This window comes from Pteropus alecto, unplaced genomic scaffold (assembly GCF_000325575.1).
Source record: "Pteropus alecto unplaced genomic scaffold, ASM32557v1 scaffold392, whole genome shotgun sequence".
Lineage (NCBI taxonomy): Eukaryota > Metazoa > Chordata > Mammalia > Chiroptera > Pteropodidae > Pteropus > Pteropus alecto.
The window spans coordinates 1,459,402-1,481,939 of NW_006431933.1; the positions used below are offsets into that span (position 1 = coordinate 1,459,402).

At 39.9% G+C, this 22,538-nt stretch overlaps 1 protein-coding gene across 1 annotated transcript in view; it reads right to left on the reverse strand.

The window, feature by feature from the left end:
• Positions 1–22,538, reverse strand: part of ZNF41 (zinc finger protein 41) — a 60,857-nt gene that overhangs the window by 16,709 nt on the left and 21,610 nt on the right. Inside the window, exons 2-4 of the mRNA XM_015585554.2 lie at positions 17,994–18,239; positions 6,865–6,991; positions 6,498–6,593 (exon numbers count right to left, since the gene is read on the reverse strand). Of these exons, the coding sequence (XP_015441040.1) occupies positions 6,498–6,593; positions 6,865–6,991; positions 17,994–18,065 (295 nt within the window). The 5' untranslated portion in view covers positions 18,066–18,239. The remainder of the gene's footprint in view (positions 1–6,497; positions 6,594–6,864; positions 6,992–17,993; positions 18,240–22,538) is intronic.

Here is a 22,538-nt window from a genome sequence, read left to right on the forward strand (position 1 = left end):
GATCCCCTTGGGTCTTCGCAGGGATTGGTCTAGAGGGTGGGGGGGGGCCCTCTGGGTCGGGGTTGGGGGCTGTAGCTCAGCCTCAGTTTTGCAATCTCCACCAGCAAAAATCAACTGTTGTTCCTATGCGGTCCCACCCTGCTTCTCTGCTTTCTGCCCTGATGACTGTGCCTTGCAGCCAGCTGGCCACAGCTCACAGTTTTCCAAGGCAGAGCTGTTCAGGGAACTCTGCCACAAGAACTTGTCCTCCTTCTTCTCTCCTCCTCCTCCTGCAGAGAGCTCCAGAGGCTGTGAGAGGTAGCTTTAGTCTCAGCGGCAGCATTTTCTCAGATTCTCCTGGGGCTCTGTGGTGATAGGTCTTGGAGGGTATGGGGGGAAGGGCCCTCTGGGTTGAGGGTTGGGGCTGTGGCTCAGCCTCAGTTAACCGGGGCCAGTAAAAAATCACCTGTTGCTTCTCTGCAGTCTTGCCCCACTTCTCCGCTTTCTGGGGGCAAATCTTCTTTATTCCTCCTTTCCCTTTCTACTGGACTCAACAATCATCCAATATTAATCATGCAGCTGACAACTGCCCTAAGAGATGGCAGAGCAATGATTTGGGACATGGTCCCAGAATGATGCATCAAGATTAGAGTTGACATGTTGAATGGACCCATTCACCTCAGAATTCTTATATGAGAGACATACATTTATATTAAGCTTGTTGTTTTGCTCCTCTGTGCATATTCAAAATGGATTATTCTTGATATTAGCTCTAATTTCAATACACCTCTAGGAAGGTTCTATGAATTTATAAAGCAGATATGGTACAACTCATATTGATACTCAATTTGGCAGTTTTGTGTTCTAACAGAATGAATTAATATGCAAAGGCTAAAATTGTTAACATTTCGCACAGTTGTCTTCCCTTTTCAAATGTAATCTATGGTCCTTTGAATTCCTCTGAGCAGACATTTGAAAAATCCTCTGAAAGAGAGCAAAATGTCCTTCTCTCTCTCTCTTTCCAAATTCAACAAATTTAACTTTACTAAATATTTTCCATGCGTTGCTTTGGAAAACTGAAGAATAAGTGTGCCAGTTATCAATTTATTGTCTTTCAATTCCAAATTCCTGCTTCCTTGTCCATTCTATAAAAATGAATCTGTGTTTCTTTAAATATGTTATTCCCTTTGCCAGCTGGCACAATGATGAGCTTGGTTAGTAGAGGGTAATGGAGAGACATTGCAGGAGGAAAAGGTTTTGCTTCCTGGTTCTAGTGAGCTCTCAGCAGGCTCTTCCAACTAGGGCAGCTTGTCTAGCACCAGTCTCAGGCAGTGTGGGTGGCTTTGCCAATATCTGGCTCCTGATGCACATATAACTTCCCCAGCATCCAGGTCTTACAGTGTAGGTGGCTTCTTTGGCACTTAGCTCCTGCAATGGGTAACCTCTGGTATCCAGCTCCTGCAGCACCAGTAGCTTCCCTAGCTCTATGCTCTGCAGTGAATTGTAACCAGCAGCACCCAGTGGTTTACCGTGGCACTTCTCTCAGATGATTGGTAGTGGAATATCTCCATTAAGACATTTCCCCATGGTCAGGTTTCTCTGGAATCCCAGAGAGCAGATTTCCAGCAAGTTCCACCAGCATGGCACAGAAACTGTTTTGCCATGCCATGAACACAGCTATGCCCCCCTGAAAAAGTCTGGGTCTCATCCCTTGGAAGTGGGGGAAGCATTTCCTTGGCTGCTCCATTACAGTCCTAGAGGTACTGTCTGTTCTTTAGTCTTGCTATTCCTTTATTCTTTAGAGATCTCTTTACCTTTACTAGCCAATCCCTTGTTACTGCAATCTCACTATAGCTAATAATTCTTTATGTTATACTTTCCCTGTTCAAATTAGTATGTGGTTTCTCTCTCCCAATCAAAGAGTACAAACTTCCAGTTAAAAGATAAAAAAAGTTCTGGGGATCTAAAGTACAGCATGGTGATTATAGCTAGTGATATTGTATCATATACTTGAATGTTGAGAGTAGATCTAAAATATTCTTACTACAAAAAAAGAAATGGTCACTATGTGACAGGATGGAGGGGTTAGCTAATACTACAGAAGTAATCATTTTGCAATATATAAATGTATCAAACCAACACATTGTACACTTTAAACTTACACAATGTTATATGTCAATTATATCTTAGTAAAGCTGGAAAAAATAGTATACTTAGGGATAAATCTGACAAAAGATGCATAAGACCTGTACACTGAACAGTAGAAAACATTGCTGAGAAAAATATAATTGGTCATGGATTGAAATACCCAATAATGTTAAGACTTCAATTCTCTCCAAACTGATTTCAGTCAATGTAATCCTAATCAAAATTCACTTTTCTAGAACTGAAAAACTAATTCTAAAATTTATATAGATATATATTAAGGCCTTAGAATAGCCAAAACAATTTGAAAGAGAAGAAAACAAAGTTGGAGGACAAACACTACATGATTTCAGATTTATTACATAGCTACACTAATCAAAACAGTATGGGAGTGGTGTAAAGATAGATGAATAGATTAATGGAACAGAATGAAGAGTTAAGAAAGATATCAGTACACAAACGACAACTGATTATCAATAAAGGTACAATGGCAATTCAGTTGAGAAAGAATAATTTTTTAAATAAATGATGTTGAAATGACTGTATAGTCATGTGCAAAAAATGAACTTCAGATTTCCAGTCAACATGGCGGAGTAGGTAAACACTATGTTTGCATCCTTTCATGACCACATCAAAATTACAACTAAACTATAGAACAACCATAATTGAGAATCACCTGAAGTCTAGCTGAACAGAAATCCTACAACTAAGGATATACAGACTTGTAGGAGAGGTAGAGACACAAAAGGGGTTGGTCCCACACCTGTGTGTGGCAGTTAAAAATCATGAGGGATATCTAGGCTGTGGAGGTCTTCCCTGAGGAGTGAGGGGGCCCAGCCCCACACCAGGCTCCCCAGCCCAGGGTTCCAGTGCTGGGAAGAGAAGTTCCCACAAGTTCTGACTATGAAAACCAGCAGAGATTGTGACTGAGTGAGACAGAGGACAGCTGGAGACCCAGGCACTTCACTTAAAGGGTCCGCACATAAAATCACTCTCTGATGGACTCACTCACTCTGAGCTCCAGCACTGGAGCAGCAGCTTGAAAGGCACCAAGGACATATAGGGTTGAAACTGAATTGTCTTGCTTCAGGGCAAGAGCTGGAGGGGCAGCTTTCTCCCAGGCAGAAGTACTGGTAGAATCCATTGTTTCTTTGTTGAGACTTCCCACTCCCAGCATGCAGATGGAGGTGGCCACTATATCTGTCTCTCCATCAAACTGGCTAACACTAGTCTCACACAGCCCTGGTGACTTCCCTGAGACCCAGCCTGACCCAACTTGTGGGCCCACCCAAGCCACTTTAAGTGGCTTTTCCATATGAATGGCTTGTCTTGGCACATGCTGCAGACTGTCCTAAAATCTCTCAAAGGTTCACAAAACCAAAACAAGAAGTATCTGGCCTGTACATGCCCCATAACTCTTGCTGAGCAACCCCAAGCCTGTCACTAGTGGAAGCTGGGTTTGGTTCAAGGCTTGGCCTCTTGAGGCACCTCCAAGCCCAGCACTGGTGGTGGCTACCTGCTGATTGCTTGGTGGCTCATGCCAGGTTGCCTTAGGCAGAACACAAGGTTTAGTTGAACTTTTCCTGTGGCAGTACCTCCCAGGAGGTCCCAGGACTAGTATGCCTAGTGGCTGGCTTCAGACCATGCCAGTGCACTACCCAGGGCCACATCTGAGGACAACACACCCTTAGGCAGACTGGGTAGTCACTAGAGCCCCACTAAAGCGAATTCTGCTCCATAGGGTCATCCCCTGCACAGCAGCTCTTCTACTGTAGTCATGGCCAGTTCTCACAGGCAGTAAGCCCAAGGGTCGATCCTTCCCACTGATGTACAAACAGCAACCAAGGCTCAACTACAACAGGATGGCACATACAACCCATACAAGGGACACACCTGAAGCACCTGGCTCAGGTGACCAGGGAGATTGGGCCCCACAAGACACCTACTACATAAGGCCACTATACAAAGGCAGGGAGACATAGCAGCTTTACTTAATACATAGAAGCAAACATAAGAAGGCAGGAAAAGTGGGAAACATAGAAATATGTCTGAACTGAAAGAAGAAAACAAAACTCTAGAAAAAGAACTAAGCATAATGGAAAAAAGCAATATACCAGATGCAGAGTTCAAAACACTGGTTATAAAAATGCTCAGTGATCTCAGTGAAAACATCGACAAAGAGCTAGGACACATAAAAACTGAGATAAAAGACATAAAAAAGAACCAGTCAAAATTAAGAATACAATAACTGAAATGAAGAATAGATCACAGGGAATCAACAGTAGATTAGATGAACCAGAGAGTCTAATCAGTGATTTAGAAGATAAGGTAGCAGAAAACACCCAATCAGAACAGCAATAAGAAAAAAGAATCCCCCCCAAAAAGAGAGAGTTTAAGGGGCCTCTGATACATCAAATGTACCAACATTCGTATCATAGGGATACCAGAAGAAGAGACAGCAAAGATTGGAAAATCCATTTGAAGAAATAATAATGAGAAACTTCTTTAACTTGCCAAAGAAAATAGACATACAAACCCAGCAAAGCTATAATTGAGAATCAAAGGACAGATAAAGATCTTCCCAGACAAGAAAAAGCTAAAGGAGCTCATCACCACTAAACCAGTATTACAGGAAATATTAAAGGGGTTTCTTTAATAAAAAGAAAAAAGTGTAAAAAATATGAATAATAAAATGGCAGCAACTACATATCAACAATTATTTTTTCAATAATTACTTTAAATGTTAATGGATTAAATTATGTCAGAAACATGGAGTGAGAGATGTCCCCAGATCTCTCCTCTTGAAACAAAAATAAGCTGAACATCTAACTTAACAAAAAACACCCAACCTGCATAGTAGCACGTCTGAGCGAGGGATCTGCTAATAAGAGCTACAATAGGTCAGATCCACAAGCGACTGGCGGTAGACTAGGAGAAACAAAGAAGCTGCCTCTTGCAGTCAGAACTCCCTGCAGGGGAGAAGGTGCAGTGGATTATCTGAACAGCCTTGCCTGAGAGAGCTGTGAGCTCCACGCAGTGGCAGTGCCCAGGTATCAGGGCAGAAAAATGGAGAAGTGGGGATGGCAGAGAAGTAACAGTTGATTATTACGAGCCACGGTTGCAAAATGCCAAGCTGAGCTGCAGCTACCATCCTCCAACCCAGAGGGCACCTCTCCCCATTTCCTCCAAGACTGAACACTGCTGAGCCCCAGGGGAATCTGAGCAAACACTACCAAAACTGCCAATAACACTGACAGAGACTGAGACTGAGGGTAGCAAGTGATCGAATATTTATAAGAAAAAAAAAGGCATTATTAAGACTTTATATAAAGTAGAATCTAAGAGGCTTAGATGCTACCTACTGGAAACCAAAAGAAAAATGCCTTCTTATCAATAGGCTAAAGAGAGATGTTTATATAATAAATCTCTCAGGAAAAAGAAAAAAAGGAGGATACACTTCCACTAATGCTCAGGTGGAGAAATACTCCATTAAACACCATGAACAACCAAAGTGAAAAGGAAGCTCAGAGAGAAAGAGAAAAATCTCCAGAAAATAAGCTTAAAGACATAGAAATATGTAACTTAAATGACAGAGAATTCAGGATGATAATTCTGCAAAACTCAATTAGATCCATAAGGGAACGTTTATGTAGAAATTTATTGTAGAGTTGTTTGTATCAGCCGGGAGTTAGTGACAACCCTAGTTTCCACTATGGGATGAATGGGTAAGTAAGATGTGGTGCTGGCACACTGTGGAATACTATGCAATTTGAAGGAACAAAGTCAGATGAACACACTGCAATATGGACAGAACTTAGAGATGAGTGAAAAAAAGAAAAGAATTAAGACACATAGCACAATATAATTTATATAAACTAAAAATATATACTCATAAACCAATACTTTAGGCTTTAAGAGAATAACATACAAATTCAAAGATAAATTATATTAGACCAGTTGCCTGTGGGAAGAGGTATAAGTAATGGATATGAGGAATTGGAATAAAAGAAAAGAAAATTTAAAATACCTGAATGTACGAGGAAAGAATCTAAGATAAAGGGAGTGGAGGTGGAGCAGGAAGAATAAAAAGTCCTAGATAAAATTGGATGGTATGTATGTAATCCAGTGTACAGGATTAGAGACAGCTCTTTTGTCAAAAATCCAAGAGAATAAGACAATAGATGTGACAAGAGTCATACCTGGAAATAGCATTTAGATATCAGAAAAACTTATATCAACTATCTCCAAGCAAATCCAAAAATTTAGAACTTTTAAGACAGATTATCTTCACAGCCTTTGGAAGGTACTGACTTCTGTTACAAAAGTGAGATTTACTTCCATGACTTCCATCTGCCTGGGTCAAACTCACTCACCTGAACAGCTCTGATGTGGGGTTTCCCTCTCCAACATCCATGGCCCTTCTCCTTGCTCCAGCTGGAAAATGATCTCTGGTTTGGGAACTTGGTACCCTGTTAACAAGACATGATATAGGATTAGGTCCAGCTAAATGAGTTTCAGGGATCTATCAATGGCACTTCCATATTTTTTTTTTACAGAAAAGTAATCACATTTCGCTGGGAATCGAGTAATAATAATAGTGCCGGAAAGGGTCTGAAGACTCTAGACAAATCAAGGATGGCACCATCACACATTTGAGATGTCTCAGAGCACTCAGCAGCTGAAAATGGAAACAGCCTTACTGAGTTCCCTGGTAGACACTTAGGGTGGCTGAGAGCTTACCGACTGAGAGCAGATGGCTGTAGTTTTCCAGTGTCACATCCCGGTATAGGCATCTCTGAGCAGGGTCCAAGTGTTGCCACTCTTCTCTGCTGAAGTCCACAGTCACATCCTCAAATGATATTGAGACCTGTAACAACACAATCCTGTTCAAAATTACATTGTCAGCACTGAGGGATGAAGGGAGGATAAATTGAAAATGTTTTTAATGACTTTTACCATAATGCACTAAATACCTAGCTTTGCCTTTTATTTTGTGAGAGAAAAACTTACCGAAGTACCTTGGCATTCATTGTGTGCTACATTCATTCACTTATTCATTGAGTCATTCTTTTTCAAAAATTAGGATTAAGATGAGCTCTCTTTAAGTCCTCTAGTTAATGGAGGAACTAGATACAATACATTTACTGATCTATTATGTGCTAGGCAATGGCAGTAGAGTCAAATAAAATATAGAACAAATTAAACACTTGGATAACCAACATAGAAAGACACAAGAGTGCTAAAAAAAACATTTAGAAGAAATATATGGGGGAAAGGAAACACAGTAAAGTCTTTAAAAATGTAGACAAATGTTTTCATGATCTTGGATTAGGGAAATAATTCTCAAACAAGATACAAAAAACATTAATAATAAAGAAAAAGACTGATAAGTCTGTCTACAATAAAGTTTTAAACTTCTATTCATTTAAAAGACAGCATTATAAGAGAAAAAAAAGCCACAAAATAGAAGATACTGCAACATATATTACTAACAAAGGCTCATATATAGAGGTTGTAAATAACTCTCACAAGCCAATAGGAAGAAAACAGACCACATAGTAGAAAAGTGGGCAAAGGATTTGAACAGACATTTTACAAAAGAGGAAATCCAAAGCCTCAATAGACAACGAAAAGGGCTCAACCTCCTTAGTAACCAAGGAATGCAAATTGAAGCCACAATGAGACAGCACTACACAATCCCTAGAATGTCTTCAATGTAGAAGATTGATAATATGAAACGATGAAGAGAATATGGTGCAATGAGAACTCTCATATGGCTGATGGTGGTGTGAACTGGTACAACTATGCTGGAAAGCATTTTGGCTTTATCTGGCAGTGCTGAAGACATGCCAACATTAAGACACAGTGATTCTACTCATGGAAATATGCCTGATTGGAACATGTGCAGCAGAAGACATGTTCAAGAATATTTACAGCAGCATTACTTAAAATGTGTGTAATATTTCATGATAAAAGCTAAAAATTAACAGTAATTTTAAAAAATCAGTGTTCAATATAACAGGAACAGTATCTACTATTTTTGTTGAAAAATAAGGATATTTTCTTAGTTGTTTTTATTTGCATAATCTCTAAGCATATACTCCACCCACCCATCCACAAAATAATTAGGACTGTTTTTCTATGCTAGGGAGACCCGGGGAATTGGGGAGAGAACCACGTGAATGTATTACCTATTTTAAAAATTAAGTAAAAAATTACCAATGGGACCGAAATGGAATTGACATGATTCTCCCTTGCTCCAATTTGCTAAGTAGAGATAAAAACTTTTGATATTATATGTAAAACAAAGATAAGAAGACTGTCAATTGGTGAAAGGCAAACTGGCTAGGGACCTCAGAACCTGAGGAATGACACAGCAGTGGTTTCCCTGAGTTTTCTTTCTGCCTCATATATCCTGGACTAGGTGCTGGGAAGGCTGGAAACCCATAATGCCAATTGGTGTAGACAAAAAATTTTGCAAGAATATTTCCTCTAACCAAAGAACCAGGAAAGGGGCAATTTAGCAAAAGAGAAAATTTTAGATAATAACTGCCTTACTCCAGCAAGCATCACAAGAAAAACTATGGCTTTCCACCCACATTCCCATCAGCAAAGGCTGAGTGGAGAGCCTAAATTTTCATCCCTGCTTGGGGCTAATGAGCCCCCTCCCCATAGTATCAGTTTGGGTTACATGAGGATCTCAAACTTCCACCCTCACCCAGTAACATGATACCCTTCTGTCTCCCCACCAGGATGGTGAACAAAGCAGTCTCCTGGAGAGCCTGACATTCCACCACCACCATTACCCCCAGCAGTAACAAGGTACTCGTCTCTTTCTGGGATGTCAAAGAAGGCCATGTGGGGAACCTGAACTCCCACCTCCACTTGGCAGAAAGGAGGAGATTAGATTCTCCTTTTCTAGCAGAACAGAGTAAGAGGAGGACTGCTAAATGCTAGATTTAAATAATATCCAGAATCTCATACTTCCCTAAATATCCAGGACATAACTGAAAATCAGGCATCATATGAAGAAGCAGGAAAATCTCAACTTGAATGAGAAAAGACAATCAACGGACACCAACATCGAGATGACACAAATGTTAGAATTATCTGACAAGATTTTAAAAGTAGCCATCATAAAAATGCTTTTATGTACTTAAAAGAAATGCAAAAAAAGAAAAAGTCTCAGCAAGGAAATAGAAGATAAAAAGAACTGAATGGAAATTTTAGAACTGAAAAATACAATGAGCTCAATAGAAGAGTGGAGAGGACAGAGGAAAGAGACAGAGACCTTGATCACAGAGCAATAGAAATGATCCAATCTGTACAACAGAAAGAAAAATGATTAGGAAAAAATGAGCAGAGTCTCAGGGATCTGTAAGACTATAACAAATGATCTGGTATTCATGTCTTCAGAGTCCCAGAAGGAGAAGAGAAAAGGTGTGGGGCTGAAAAAGAAATTATGGCTGAAAATTTCTCAAATTTAGCAAAAGATATCAACCCAGAGGCTGAGCAAATCCCAAGAGGATACATCAAAGACATCTACACCAAGACACGGTATAGGCGAACTTCAGAAAACTGAGGACAGGAAAGATCTTGAAATCAGCAAGAAAGAAATGACACCTTACCTAGAGGTGGGAAACCAAGTGATACAAGATTGGTCATCAGAAAGCATGGAGTTAAGAAGGAAGTGGCACATTTTTCAAGTGCTGAAAGAAAAGAACTGTCAACCCTGAATTCCATATCTGGCAAAGTGATCCTTCAGGAATGAAGAGGTAATGGCTAACAAACACATGAAAAGATGCTTGGCATCGTTAATTATCAGGGAAACGCAAAGTAAAACTACAATGAGATACTACCTCACATCCGCTAAGATGGCTAGAATCAAAAAGTCAGATAATAGCAAGTGCTGATGATGATGTGGAGAAATTGGAATCTTTACATACTACTGGTGGGAATGTAAAATGGTGCCGCTGCTTTGGAAAACGGTCTTGCAGTTCTTCAAATAGTTAAACATGAGTTATTATTTGACCCAGCAATTCCACTCCTAAGTGTATGTATACTCAAGATAAATGAAAATATATATCTACATAAAAAAACAAATGTTTATAGGAGCATTACTCATAATATTCAAAAAGGTGGAAACAGCCCAAATGTACATCATCTGACAAATGCATTAAAAAATTGTGGTATATCTGCAAAATGCAATATTATTCAGCCATAAAAAGGAATGGAATACTGATACATGCAACAATATGAATAAACATTGAAAGCATTATGTTGAGTGAAAGAAGCCAGACACAAAGATCACACATTACATAATTCCATTCATATGAAATGTCCAGAATAATGAAGTCTATAGAGATAGAAAGTAGATTAGTAGTAATTTAGGATTGGGGGAAGTAGGGAGGGGGAAAGCAGGGTAGGGAAGTGATGGCTAAGGGTACAGAGTTTCTTTCGAGGTAATGAAAATGTTCTAAAATTGACTGGTAATGGTTACACATATCTATAAATATACAAAACTCACATTGAATCGTACACTTTGGATAAATTGTATAGCATGTGAATTATATCTCAATAAAGCTTTCATTAAAAAAAAGAAATGAAGGGGAAATCGAGACATTTTCAGATGAAAGAAAACTAAGAAAATGTGTTGCCAGTAGACGTACCCTAAAAGAAAGGCTAAAGGAAGTTCTCTAAACAGAAAGGAGATAATAAAAAGGATTCTTGCAACATCAGGAAAGAAGGAAAAATGGAAAGAACAAAAATATAGGTAAATACAATAGACTTTTCTTCTGTTCCTGAGTTTTTAAAATTGTCTGAAGGTCAAAGCAAAAAGTATAACATTGTCTGATGTGGCTCTCCATGTACGCAGAGGAAATACTTAAGACATTTTTATTATAAACTCCAAGTGTAAGAGGACTTAAAGGGAGGTAAGTTTTCTACACTTTACTCCAGCTGGTAAAATTTCAACACCAGTAGACTTATGTGATAGAATAGTTCTGTATCTGGATTATTGTACAGGCGTCTACACATGTTTAAAATGGCAGAGAACTACGCACACACAATATAGTAATGTCAGTTTCCTGTTTGTGATACTAGTGACACAGGATGTAAACACTGAGGGAAACTGGGTAAAGGGTTACATGGGACTTCTCTGTACGATCTTTACAATTTTCTATAAATCTATAATTATTTCAAAAATTTTAATGTTTGTAGCAAACTACCAATGTTATTTTTAGAAAGACTGGAGAAATTAGTGGACACACCATAAAAGATCAGAATGCTATTAAAAAGAAGCATTCACTTCTTGCCTATCTATCTGCCTAACTACACACCTGCCTATCTACCTATCATATGGACTGGTGACTTTCTACTTTATTTAGTGGGTTATAATCTATTGCCACTATTATTTATTTTTCTACTCACATTGTCCCAGATTTGGCCAGAGAGGTCCTTCAGGCTGACTCCTGTGTCTTTTTGACATGTCCCCATCTTTTGAGCACCTCATTACTTTCCAGCACAACGAGTTCATCTGGATCACTCTGTACTTTCTCTGTTCTAACCCTGGAGTCAGTCATTTCTCCACTAATAGGAGCAAAACGGTCTAGTTCCTATTAGTGAAGGCAAATCAAAGTGTGCTCCTTGTGCCTGGCACATCATTTTACTTTCATCATCAAAGCAAGGAATGTTTTTCCATACAATAAAATACCAACTAATCAATGTAGAAGAAATGATGGAATTAGAAAAAATACCATCAGGGAAACAGCAAGCAATTAATTGTTATAGGCAGGAATCATCGCTGGATGCTAAAATTAGTGGACAAAAGTATGAGAAACAGCATATTCACATAGTTTCAAATCTGCCCACACAATTGTTATTAATTAAAAATAGAAAGATAGTAACTTCACAGTACTTGACAGACAGCATCTTAGCCAGTTAATATTATCAATAAAGTTAATATTATCAATAAAGGACAAATTAATATTAAATGCTTACTGACACGAGCCACTGAGAACACATCATCATTTTTGTGTTATTTCTGAAAAAAATGAATAACCTGAATCTAATTATGAGGAAGCAAGAAACAAACTTAAATTGAGGGACATTCTTCAAAACTGTCAGTGTCATGAAAATCAAAGAAAGGCTAAGGAACTGTTCCAGATTAAAGACTAAAAGGACATGACAACTAAATGCAATACATGAACCTGGTTGTCCTGGATCAGGGGGAATGCTATAAAGAACATTATTGTGACAGCAGGGGAAACTGTATATTACATATTGTATATTAGATAATTAGATAATACACATTGTATATTAGATAGCATTATATCAAAGTTAAATATTTTGATTTTGATAACTGTAACTATGGTCATGTAAGAGAATATCCTTTTTCTTAAGAGATAAACATTGAAGTATTTAGGGGTAAAGGGGATTTAAGTTTGCAAATTACTCTCAAATGGTTCAGAAAATAAAGTTCTAATACATCTATGTGTATACAAACACATACACACATACATGCATATATAAATTGAAAAGACAATGAAAGCAAATGTCAAAATGTTAACAATTGGTGGTTTTGGATCAAGGCATATATAGTTCTTTGTACTATTTTGTAATAGCTCTTTAATTTTTAAATTATTTCGAAAGAATCCAAAGTTTAAAATTCTTTGTAGAAAATATAGGTGAATATTCATTTAAGCCTTGGGGTAGATGAGGATTTCCTAAAACAGACAAAAAAAAATGCATTAAGTATCAAAGAAAAGATATAACAAATCGACTATGAGTAAATGAGGAACCTTTATTCATTGAAAGACCCTTTGGCCTTTTGGGGCCCTGGATGCCCTCCCCTCAACAGCGAGTGTTCAGGAATGCAGAACAGGCAGGAAGCTCACAGTACCTGTTTCACCATCAGTTCCTGGAGGAGGTAGATCCAAAAGCACTGGGCCATGCCCAGCCCTTCTCCACCCACCAGCTCTCCTGAGCATAGCCCATAGGGCTACTGAGGAGCAGGACCTCCACCTGTGACCTAGTAATACACCTGACCTGTCCCCACAGGGCTCACATTCAGTGAGAACCCTGGGGACAGGCTTGAAGGAAGCTCTCATTCTGTCTGCCCATCTTCCTGACCCTTGTTCTCTTGCCAGTTGCCCCAGGACAGACCAGCAGGTGTGTGGGTGACACAGTGAAAGAGCCTCAGGGAGCAGGAGAGAATTGGCTATTTATCAGCTAGTGTGGAAGGATTAACATATCTAATATCTGACATTGTTAAACATTTTAAGAACTACTACTGCCTACCAGGTGCCTGGCAGCCCAAGTTGGTGGACAAAAGACCACCTCACATGTCTCTCCCTCCCTGGGAGTCACTAAGGCCACGTTCGTTGGGGAAAGTGTACCAAGACCACACCAGGCATTACAATGAGCCTTAACAGATACAAGATGAATATAGACAAGGTATACTGCCCACAGAAGCCCCTCTTTGATTCCTTTCTCCACCAAAATAGAATTTTTGAACCCCATCCTGGCTGGGTAGGCGTATGTGGAATGATGGAGGGGGCTTTGAAGCTAGAGATTTGGGTACAAAGTTGCTAACACAGATTCACCCAGATTCCAGCCTCACCTGCTACATATGAAAAGATTTGATTTTCTGGGCCATTTCTACCACGAAGAATTATATATGTCCCTACCACCACCAGGTCCCCTACAAGGACTTCTTCATGCTAGGTGAGAATCCCCACTCCAGCTCCTCAGGGCTTCCAGTGAACCACACAATGTCTTTCTACAGAGTCATCTCAGTCCCAGTACATTATGTGTCCTCACTTCCAGGGGTGCTAGGCTGCCAGGATTAGCTGCTCACTGCTCATTCTGTCCCTGGCCATTTGCTCTGTCCCGCCCTGCAGACGGCTTGGTGCTCAGACCTCCCTCCTCAGGGCTGTTCTCACTCCTGCCCCAGCACATTTCTACATTGACTTCTGTGATGTGATCCTGCCCTTCTGTACCTTGTCCCAGTCTAGCAGAAGGCCTTCCAGGGCACTTATTAGGCTGGCTGAAAGTGAAAAGTAGTATTTGGTTCACTGGGCCCTCACCTGGGGTGAGATACCTAGTCTCTCTGCCTGTTTCTCCTTGTCTGCGGATGCCCTGGTCTTTCCTGCTCCTTCTGATTGTTCCCTATCCATCTGATTGTTCTTTGTTTCCTCTGGCTGCTCCTTATCCATCTGACTGTTCTCTGCTCCCTCTGGATATTGCCTATCCATTTGAGTGTTTCCTGTTCCCTCTGAGTATTCTCTATGGCCTTACATTCCTCCATTTGGCCTTTCCTGCTTACCCTGCCCACCCTGGTTCCCTGACTTCTCCCTGCTCCCTCTGCTGGTCCTTATTCCCTCTGCGTGGTCTTCCTTGGTCTCTCCTTTTACTGTTCCCTCTAAATGTTTCTTATTCCTCATAAGTGTCCCTCAATCTCTTTCCTGACACCCCTATTTGTTGCTTTCTCTGACTGTCTCTGGGTCCCTCTTAACTGTTCTGCTCCTCCTATTTCTTCTTCCCTCTAACTGATCCCTGTTGCCTTGGACTGTCCTGTATTTCCTCTGACAGTTGTCCCTCTAGTAGTAATCATTAGTCTGTGGCACCATTCTTCTGACTGTTTCCTAGTCCATTTGGCTATTCCCTGATCCTGACGAGCCTTTCTCATTCCTTCTAGTAGACACAGACTGACCGCTGTTTGAGTCTTTTGACTGCTCTCTAGTCTCAATTCTTCCCTGCTCCTGGGGCGGTTCTGGAATGCATTTCTAATTCATTCTCACCTAATGCTCATGTGTCTGGTCCACAGATCATACTTTGTGGGGGGCAGATCTACCTGGCTCCTAGCCTAGGCTCTTGACCATCAAAGCATACTACTTCTGTGTGCTCAATGTCATGCTGGCTTCTGTACTTTCTTCTACTCCATCATTTACATTGCATCTGACTATTGGCTGCTATTGGCTAGGTCCACTGTTTCCTGGGCAAGGTGAGCAACAATCCCAGTTTGCCCAAGACTTTCCCTATTTTAGCACTGGAAGTCCCCCATCTCAGGAAACCCTGTCACCCTATCCTGGGGAACTCTGGCTGATCCCCAGCCTCTTCCTGGATTCTGCAACTGTCCTTAGCTTCAGTGCCTGCTACATGGGCCTCTGGCTGCTAACTATCTTCAAGAACTGACACTATACCTTCTGGGTGTTCTCTAGTCCCTCTATCAGTTGCCTAGTCAGTCAGGTTGTTATCCAATACTAGACACACTTTTAATGCCCATGTCTCCTGTTCTCTAGTTCTCTGGTTAGCCCCTGGGATCTCTAGTGGACACTCAAGCACATGTTTGCAGGTCCCTCTGGCTGTTCCCTGACTTCAGGAGCTGTTCTTTGTTCCATGTGGTTCCTACTGCCTTCAGCTACTTCTCAGCCTTGAAGGTCCTTCTCCGTCTTTCCAATTGTCCCATGGGTCTGTCCCTTCCCTGCCCCTCCACCTGTTCTACAGCCTCAGCAGCTGGTCCCTGCTTCTTTTGGCTGCTACCCACTCTGAGGCTCATCTTTCCCATTTCTTGTTCCCTGGTTCCTCTGTCTTTCTCATCCCCTTAGGTTTTCCTTGAAATCATGGTGCCTTGTGAAGTTACTTGTCCTGCTGGCTCTTACCCAGCACAGTGAACCTTTTAGTTTTTGCCATTTTACTTGAATCTTCTGTTTTCCTGTCCCTCTGGTTGTTATCTCGTTCCTCCATCTCCTCGTACCTCTTCCTATTTTTAGATCCCTAATTCTTCTTAAACCCTCTGGCTCTTCCTTGTTCCTCACTATCATAACTTCTACAGCCTTGACAACTGCTTCTTGGTCTCTGCTGCTCCCTGACCTCTGACTCATATTTCCCATTTCTTCTGAATGTTCTATTGCACTCCCACCTGTCCTCTGGGCCCCTTGGCGATCCTCCATCTCCAGTAAGTGCACCATGATCCCTTCAGCTGTTCTCTGTGGATATTCTTCATCCCTTTCTCTTACTGACCCCTCTGCCTGTTTTTCAGCTTCAGCCACTATTTCTTGGTCCAACAGGCTGTTCTCTACTTCTGGGGACATGTTTATTGGTTCCTTGGTATCTCTTCCCATTCCCTGCTCCCTGACATCTAATAAAAGTAAACAAGAATCTAATACATAAATAAGTGAATAAATAATATTCACCATGATCTTGGTCATTTCCATCTCTTCTTGCAAAGGGCAGAGGTCCTTGGTTGGGAAGGAAGACATGAGTGGAGAAATGTGCCTTGCAGAGCTCAGAATCATTCATCTAGAACTTCCCACACATTGGCTGGGCAAGTGGCTGTGTGCAGAAGGACTGGGGAGGACCACATTGTTGTGGCCTTCATCTGTGGGCCTGTGACTGATATGATGGAGCAGAGTCTTGCCAAGGGCAATTTTCCACTGGGTGGAAGCACAGTACTGTCAGGCAGTGATTCATTTACCATTTAATGCCCCTATATCTTTGACTTGAAATACAATTTCAGTGACTTGAGGAAAAATATTTAAGTGCAATAATTTCACCACAGCAGTTTCGATCACAACAGAATACCTGAAGCACTTTAAATGACTATACAGTAGATTGGTTAAATCAATTATAGCCTATCCAAAGGACATAATGCTATGCATCATGTATGTATAAAGAAAAACATTTCCTGCCTAGAAAATTATGTTAAACTGCCAAGTTAAAAAGGAGGCAACCAAATACTATGACTGCATTTTTAAACTTGAGCTATATAATGTGTGTGGTATGTATACACACTCACAAACTCACACATATACCCACATACATTCACACATGCACATACAAAGGAAAAAACAACTGAAAGTAAATATAACTAAATGTTAACATGGGTTGATTTTGAGTAATGCTGGAATTACCAGTAATGTTTTATTCTCTTCTATTTGTTTATCTCCATTTTCTAATATTTTATTGTGAAATAATGAATTATGAAATAATAAAAATCAAAACAATTTTTAAAAATTTAATATTATTCTAATGACCACAGGACCCTGAACCCCTGTGACAGCGAGCCTGTTCCATAGGTGCAGCATCCACAAGACAGTCTAAAGGAGGGAGCTGTCCAGTAAGGTCTGGCTCTCTCATTATCTTCCTCTGTTTATAGAATCTCCAGGGGAACTTTTAGTGGGAAACAGACTGGGCTGTAGTGTGACAAGGGCGGAGGACATGTTCAGGAGACATAATTCTAGTCCAGTGCTGTCACTTGCAGTCTGAGCCACCAGGGAAAGTCATGTCCCTTCTTGGGCCATTATATTCATCTTTGAAAGAAGGGAAAACCAGAAGGGCCCTGGAGACTGTGGTCACCCTACTACCCTGCCATCCTCTAAGTTCCAAAAAAGGAGATTTTTCAGTCCAAGATCAGGATAGAGGAAAAATCAGCAAATCCCTAGAGACCAGGCAGAAAGGAGGCTCTGGTGGGGATTGGCTGAGTATCTGCCAAGAGCGAATGCAGCATGAAGGGCCTGTGCTGGGGTTTGGGGGTAGCATCTCCCTGGCTAGGAACAGTGACTGCCCCCACCCAGACCTGTCTACAGACACTCTGCAGGGAGCTGACTGCCCCCCACCCCAGATGTGGGGCTGACCCCCCCATGCCACCTTTCCTCCATCAACTGCATAATGTTTTCCACTGAAACACACAGGGCTCTGCATGTGGAACATTAGCCATGTGGTTCTCACACAGCAGGAGGATAGTAATCTGTCATAGGGGCAATGAGTCCAGAATCTGCTGTCCCTGTGACCCACCTGCCTTTGCTCTGAGACCCTGGTGACAAGTCAGGACTATTTCCCCACTGAATGAATTTCCTCTCCCTCCTCACCTCACACAAGCTGCCATATCCCTCTGCAGCCAAGGCTGGGGACCACTGGGGAGAGCTTTGGTTTTCTGGCATGTTCTCGCTGGGCCTGAGCCCTCAAGCTCCCTTGCTGACAACTCTGATCTTCCCAGGAGCTTGAAGCCAGCGGGAACCTGTGGACTCAGCCAGAGCTGCTGGGACCGGAGGGAAGACCCTGCAGCTTTCACGACGGGGCCTGGTCCAGAGATTCTGTAGAGGCTCCAAAAAACCCTGGAAAGACAGTATCCACATGGTCAGTCATATAACGTTTACCCCAAAAATGCTTCTTGGGAGCACCAAGGGGTGGCTCACTGTGCTGGATACTGTAGAAGAGAAAAGTTCAGTAAAACGAACACCAAGTATTAGTGTAGAATATGGGAAAAACTCATGACATTTGGTGTAAAATGAATGAGAATTTTAATTCCAGCTCTTTTCAGTTCTAGCTAGAATTTGGGGAAGTAACTTTAGCCTGAGTTTCTTCATCTTAAAACTGAGGATGAAAATATCCATCTCATAGTGTTGTTAAAGTTAAACGAAATGATGCTTCTAAAGCACTCACTCCTACTTGGCATCTGGAACACATTCCATTAACATATATATATTTAAATTTTTTTTCAATTAGAGTTGATATTAAAGACTATTTTATACTAGTATCAGGTGTACAGTGTAGTGGTTAGACATTTATATAATTTACAAAATGATTTCCCCAATTAGTCTAGTACCCACCTGCCACTATACGCAGTTATTACCATATTACTGACTATATTCCCTATGCTGTACTTCATATCCCCGTGACTGTTTTGTAACTCCCAATTTGTATTTCTTAATCCCTTCACCTTTCTACCTACACCCAATCCCCACTTCCATCCGGCAATCACCAGTTTATTCTCTGTATCTATGAGTCTGTTTTTGTTTTGTTTGTTCATTTATTTTGTTCCTTAAATTCCACATATAAGTGAAATCATATGATATTTGTCTTTGTCTGATTTATTTCACTTAGCATAATACCTTCTAGGTCCATCCATGTCATTGCAAATGGTAAGATTTCATTATTTTATGGCTGAGTAATATTCCATTGTATATATGTACCATAACTTCTTTATCCAATTGTCATCTATCGATGGACACTTAGGTTGCTTCCATATCTTGGCTACTGTGAAGAGCGCTGCAGTGAATCCAGGGGTGCCTCTTTATGCATTAGTTTTTATCTCACCTTTTTATCCAGTCGCCTATTGATGGGCACTTAGGTTGCTTCCATATCTTGGCTATTGTAAATAGCATTGTAGTGAACATAGGGGTGCATATATCTCTTCAAATTAGTGTTTAGGTTTTCTTTGGATAAATACCCAGAAGTACAAATGCTGGGTTATAAGGTAGTTCTATTTTTATTTTTTGGAGGAATCTTCACACTATTTTCCATAGTGGCTGTACCAGTTTGCAATTCCACCAACAGTGCATGAGGGTTCCTTTTTCTCCATATTCTCACAGACACTTGTTGTTTTTTGATTTATTGATGATAGTCTTTCCGACAGGCGTGAGGTGATATCTTATTGTGGTTTTAATTTTCATTTCTCTGATGATTAGTGATATTGAGAATCTTTTCTTATGTCTATTGGCCATCTGACAAAAACTGTATCCCAAAGGTGCCATCAACTAGTTTCCATAGGCTCCTAAAATAATCACCAACACAGGCAACACATTCTCAGTAGAAAATTAACCATGGATCTGATTAAAGTCCCTTGGGGGCCAAATCTGACAACCTATAGGACGCCATAATACACAGCCTATATATAAAATCAGTGACTCCCATAAAACCCTCAATAACAGACCTTCCAATCTATCATATACCAACTCACAGAGTCTTGCAATTACTGATGTCACAGGTTCCAATGACTGACTCCTATAGGACCCCCAAAACCGACTCCAAAAGACTGGTAATCCCAGGCTTGCAATCGATCATTCACCACTGCAGTGTCGCAATCAGTAACTCTCATGGACCAATCAATGACTTCAGATACTCACATCTCCAACTCTAAACATCAAGAATTTCAACAGCGGTCCCAATCACTTATCCGCAGATGTCTCCAATTATTTTCCTTCAAGGATTCCCCAACACTGTCATTCACTACTCCAATATGAATGACATCTATAGGCCTTGGATTATCTAATCTGATTGGACCATAATTCATTGACCCTTCCTCACAGAAATACCCCAATATTTGACTCCCAGAGGAACCCAATCAACCTCAAATCTGATTTGCCATTGAATTAAGAGGATAAAAAAAAAAACCAAACCTAAAACACTTCCAGGCAGAAAAAGCATGCTTTTTTTTACAATAGGAAGGAATCACAATGGCACTAGACTTCTTATTTGCAATAATAGGAGCCATGTTAGAAGAAAACAATTATGAATTACTAAAAGTGACAGATCCAAAAATTGTATTATTTTTGCAACACAGCACAGCATGCTTTCTTCATTTTATTTTCATGTTTTATAAAGTCTGTATTTCTTTTTATTTATTTATTTACTTGTTTTATTAAGTGAAATTGGTTAACAAAATCCAGTAAGTTTTAGGTGAACAATTCAACAATAAGGCACATATACATTGCATTGTGTGTTCACCTCCTATAGTTAGAATTCGTTCTGTCACCACATATTTGACCTCTTTTACCCCATCTACCTCTCCACTCCCCTTCTCTCCTCCCCTCTGGTAACTACTAGTCTATTGTTCATGTCCATGAGTCTCTGTTAGTTCTGTTTGTTTGTTGTTTTTAGATTTATATCTCACATATAAGTGCTATCATATGGTTTTCAACTTTTTTTGGAATTTTTATTAATTATTGTTATCATTATTATTTCACAATGTTTTGCATTCTAAGTTGTTTATTTATTTATTTAATTGAAGAAATTATTTAAATTGTTTTTTCCCATCTGCTTTTAGGTTTATATCCCACATATAAGTGATATCATGTGATTTTTCAACTTTTTCTGTCTGGCTTATTTCGCTTAGTATGATTATTTCAAGGTCAATCCATGTTGTTGCAAATGGCAGTATTTCATTTTCTTATGGCTGAGTAATATTTCATTGTATATATGTACCACAACTTCTTTAGCCAATCATCTATCGTAGGGCACTTCAGTTGCTTCCATGTCCTGGCCTCTGTGAATAAAGCTGCTTTGAACATCGGCGTGTAAATATCTTATTGGATATGGGTTTTCAAGACTTTGGGGTAAATATCCAGTAGAAGAATTGTTTGATCACATGGTAGTTCAATTCTTATTTTTTTGAGGAAACTTCATACTGTTTTCCATAGAGGCTGTACCAATTTACAGTCCTACCAGCAGTGTATAAAGGTTCTCTTTTCTCCACAACCTCTTCAAAAATAGTTATTACTTGTCCTGTTGATATCAGCTATTCTAACAGATGTGAGATGGTATCTCATCATGGTTTTGATTTGGATTTCCCTAATAGCTAACGATATTGAGCATCCCTTCATATGCTTATTGGCCATTTGTATGTCTTTTGGGGAGAAATGTCTGTTTAGGTACTCTGCCCATTTTTGCTTGGATCATTTGTGGTTTTATTGTTGTTATTTAATTGTATGAGTTCTTTGTATATTTTGGATATCAGACCCTTATCATAGGCATTGCTTGCAAATGTATTTTCACATGTGGATGGTTGTCTCTTTACCTTGTTAACGGCAGCTTTTGCTATGCAGAGCATTTTAGTTTGATGTAGTCCTATTCATTTATTTTAGCTTTTACTTCCCTTGCTTTTGAGGTCAAATTAATAAAATTCTTTTTAAGAATAAGATCCATGAGGTTAGCTCCTATTTTTCTTCTATGCACTTTATTGTTTCAGGTCTTATATTCAGATCCTTAATCCATTTTGAGATAATTTTGGTGTGTGATAAAAGACAACAGTCTAGTTTCATTCTTTAGCAGGTGGCTTTCCAGTTTTCTCAGCACCATTTATTGAAGAGGTTTTCCTTTCTCCACGGTATATTTTTTTCTTTTTTGTCTAAAATCACTTGCCCAAATAAAAATGCAATAGCTTCTGGACTCACAATTCTGTTCCCCAGGTCTGTGTGCCTGTCTTTCTGCCAATACCATGCCATTTTGATTACTAGTAGTATAATTTGAAGTCAGGCAGAGTGATACCTCCAGCCTTGTTCTTTTTTCTCAGAATGACTTTGGCAATTTGGAGTCTTTTGTGCTTCCATACAACCTGATGTGTTTTTTTGTTCTATTTCTTTAAAAAACACCAATGGGATTTTGATGGGGATTGCATTAAATCTATATAAGGCTTTAGATAATAAAGACATTTTAACTGTGTTGATTCTTCCAATCCAAGAATGCGGGATATTTTTCCATTTCTTTGTTTCTTCTTCAATTTATTTAATAGGCTTTATAGTTTTCATTATATAGGTTCTCCAACTGTTTCATTAGATTTATTCCTAGGTATTTTATTCTTTTTGTTGCAATTGCAAAAGGAATTATTTTTTCTATTTGAATGATGATTTTGTATC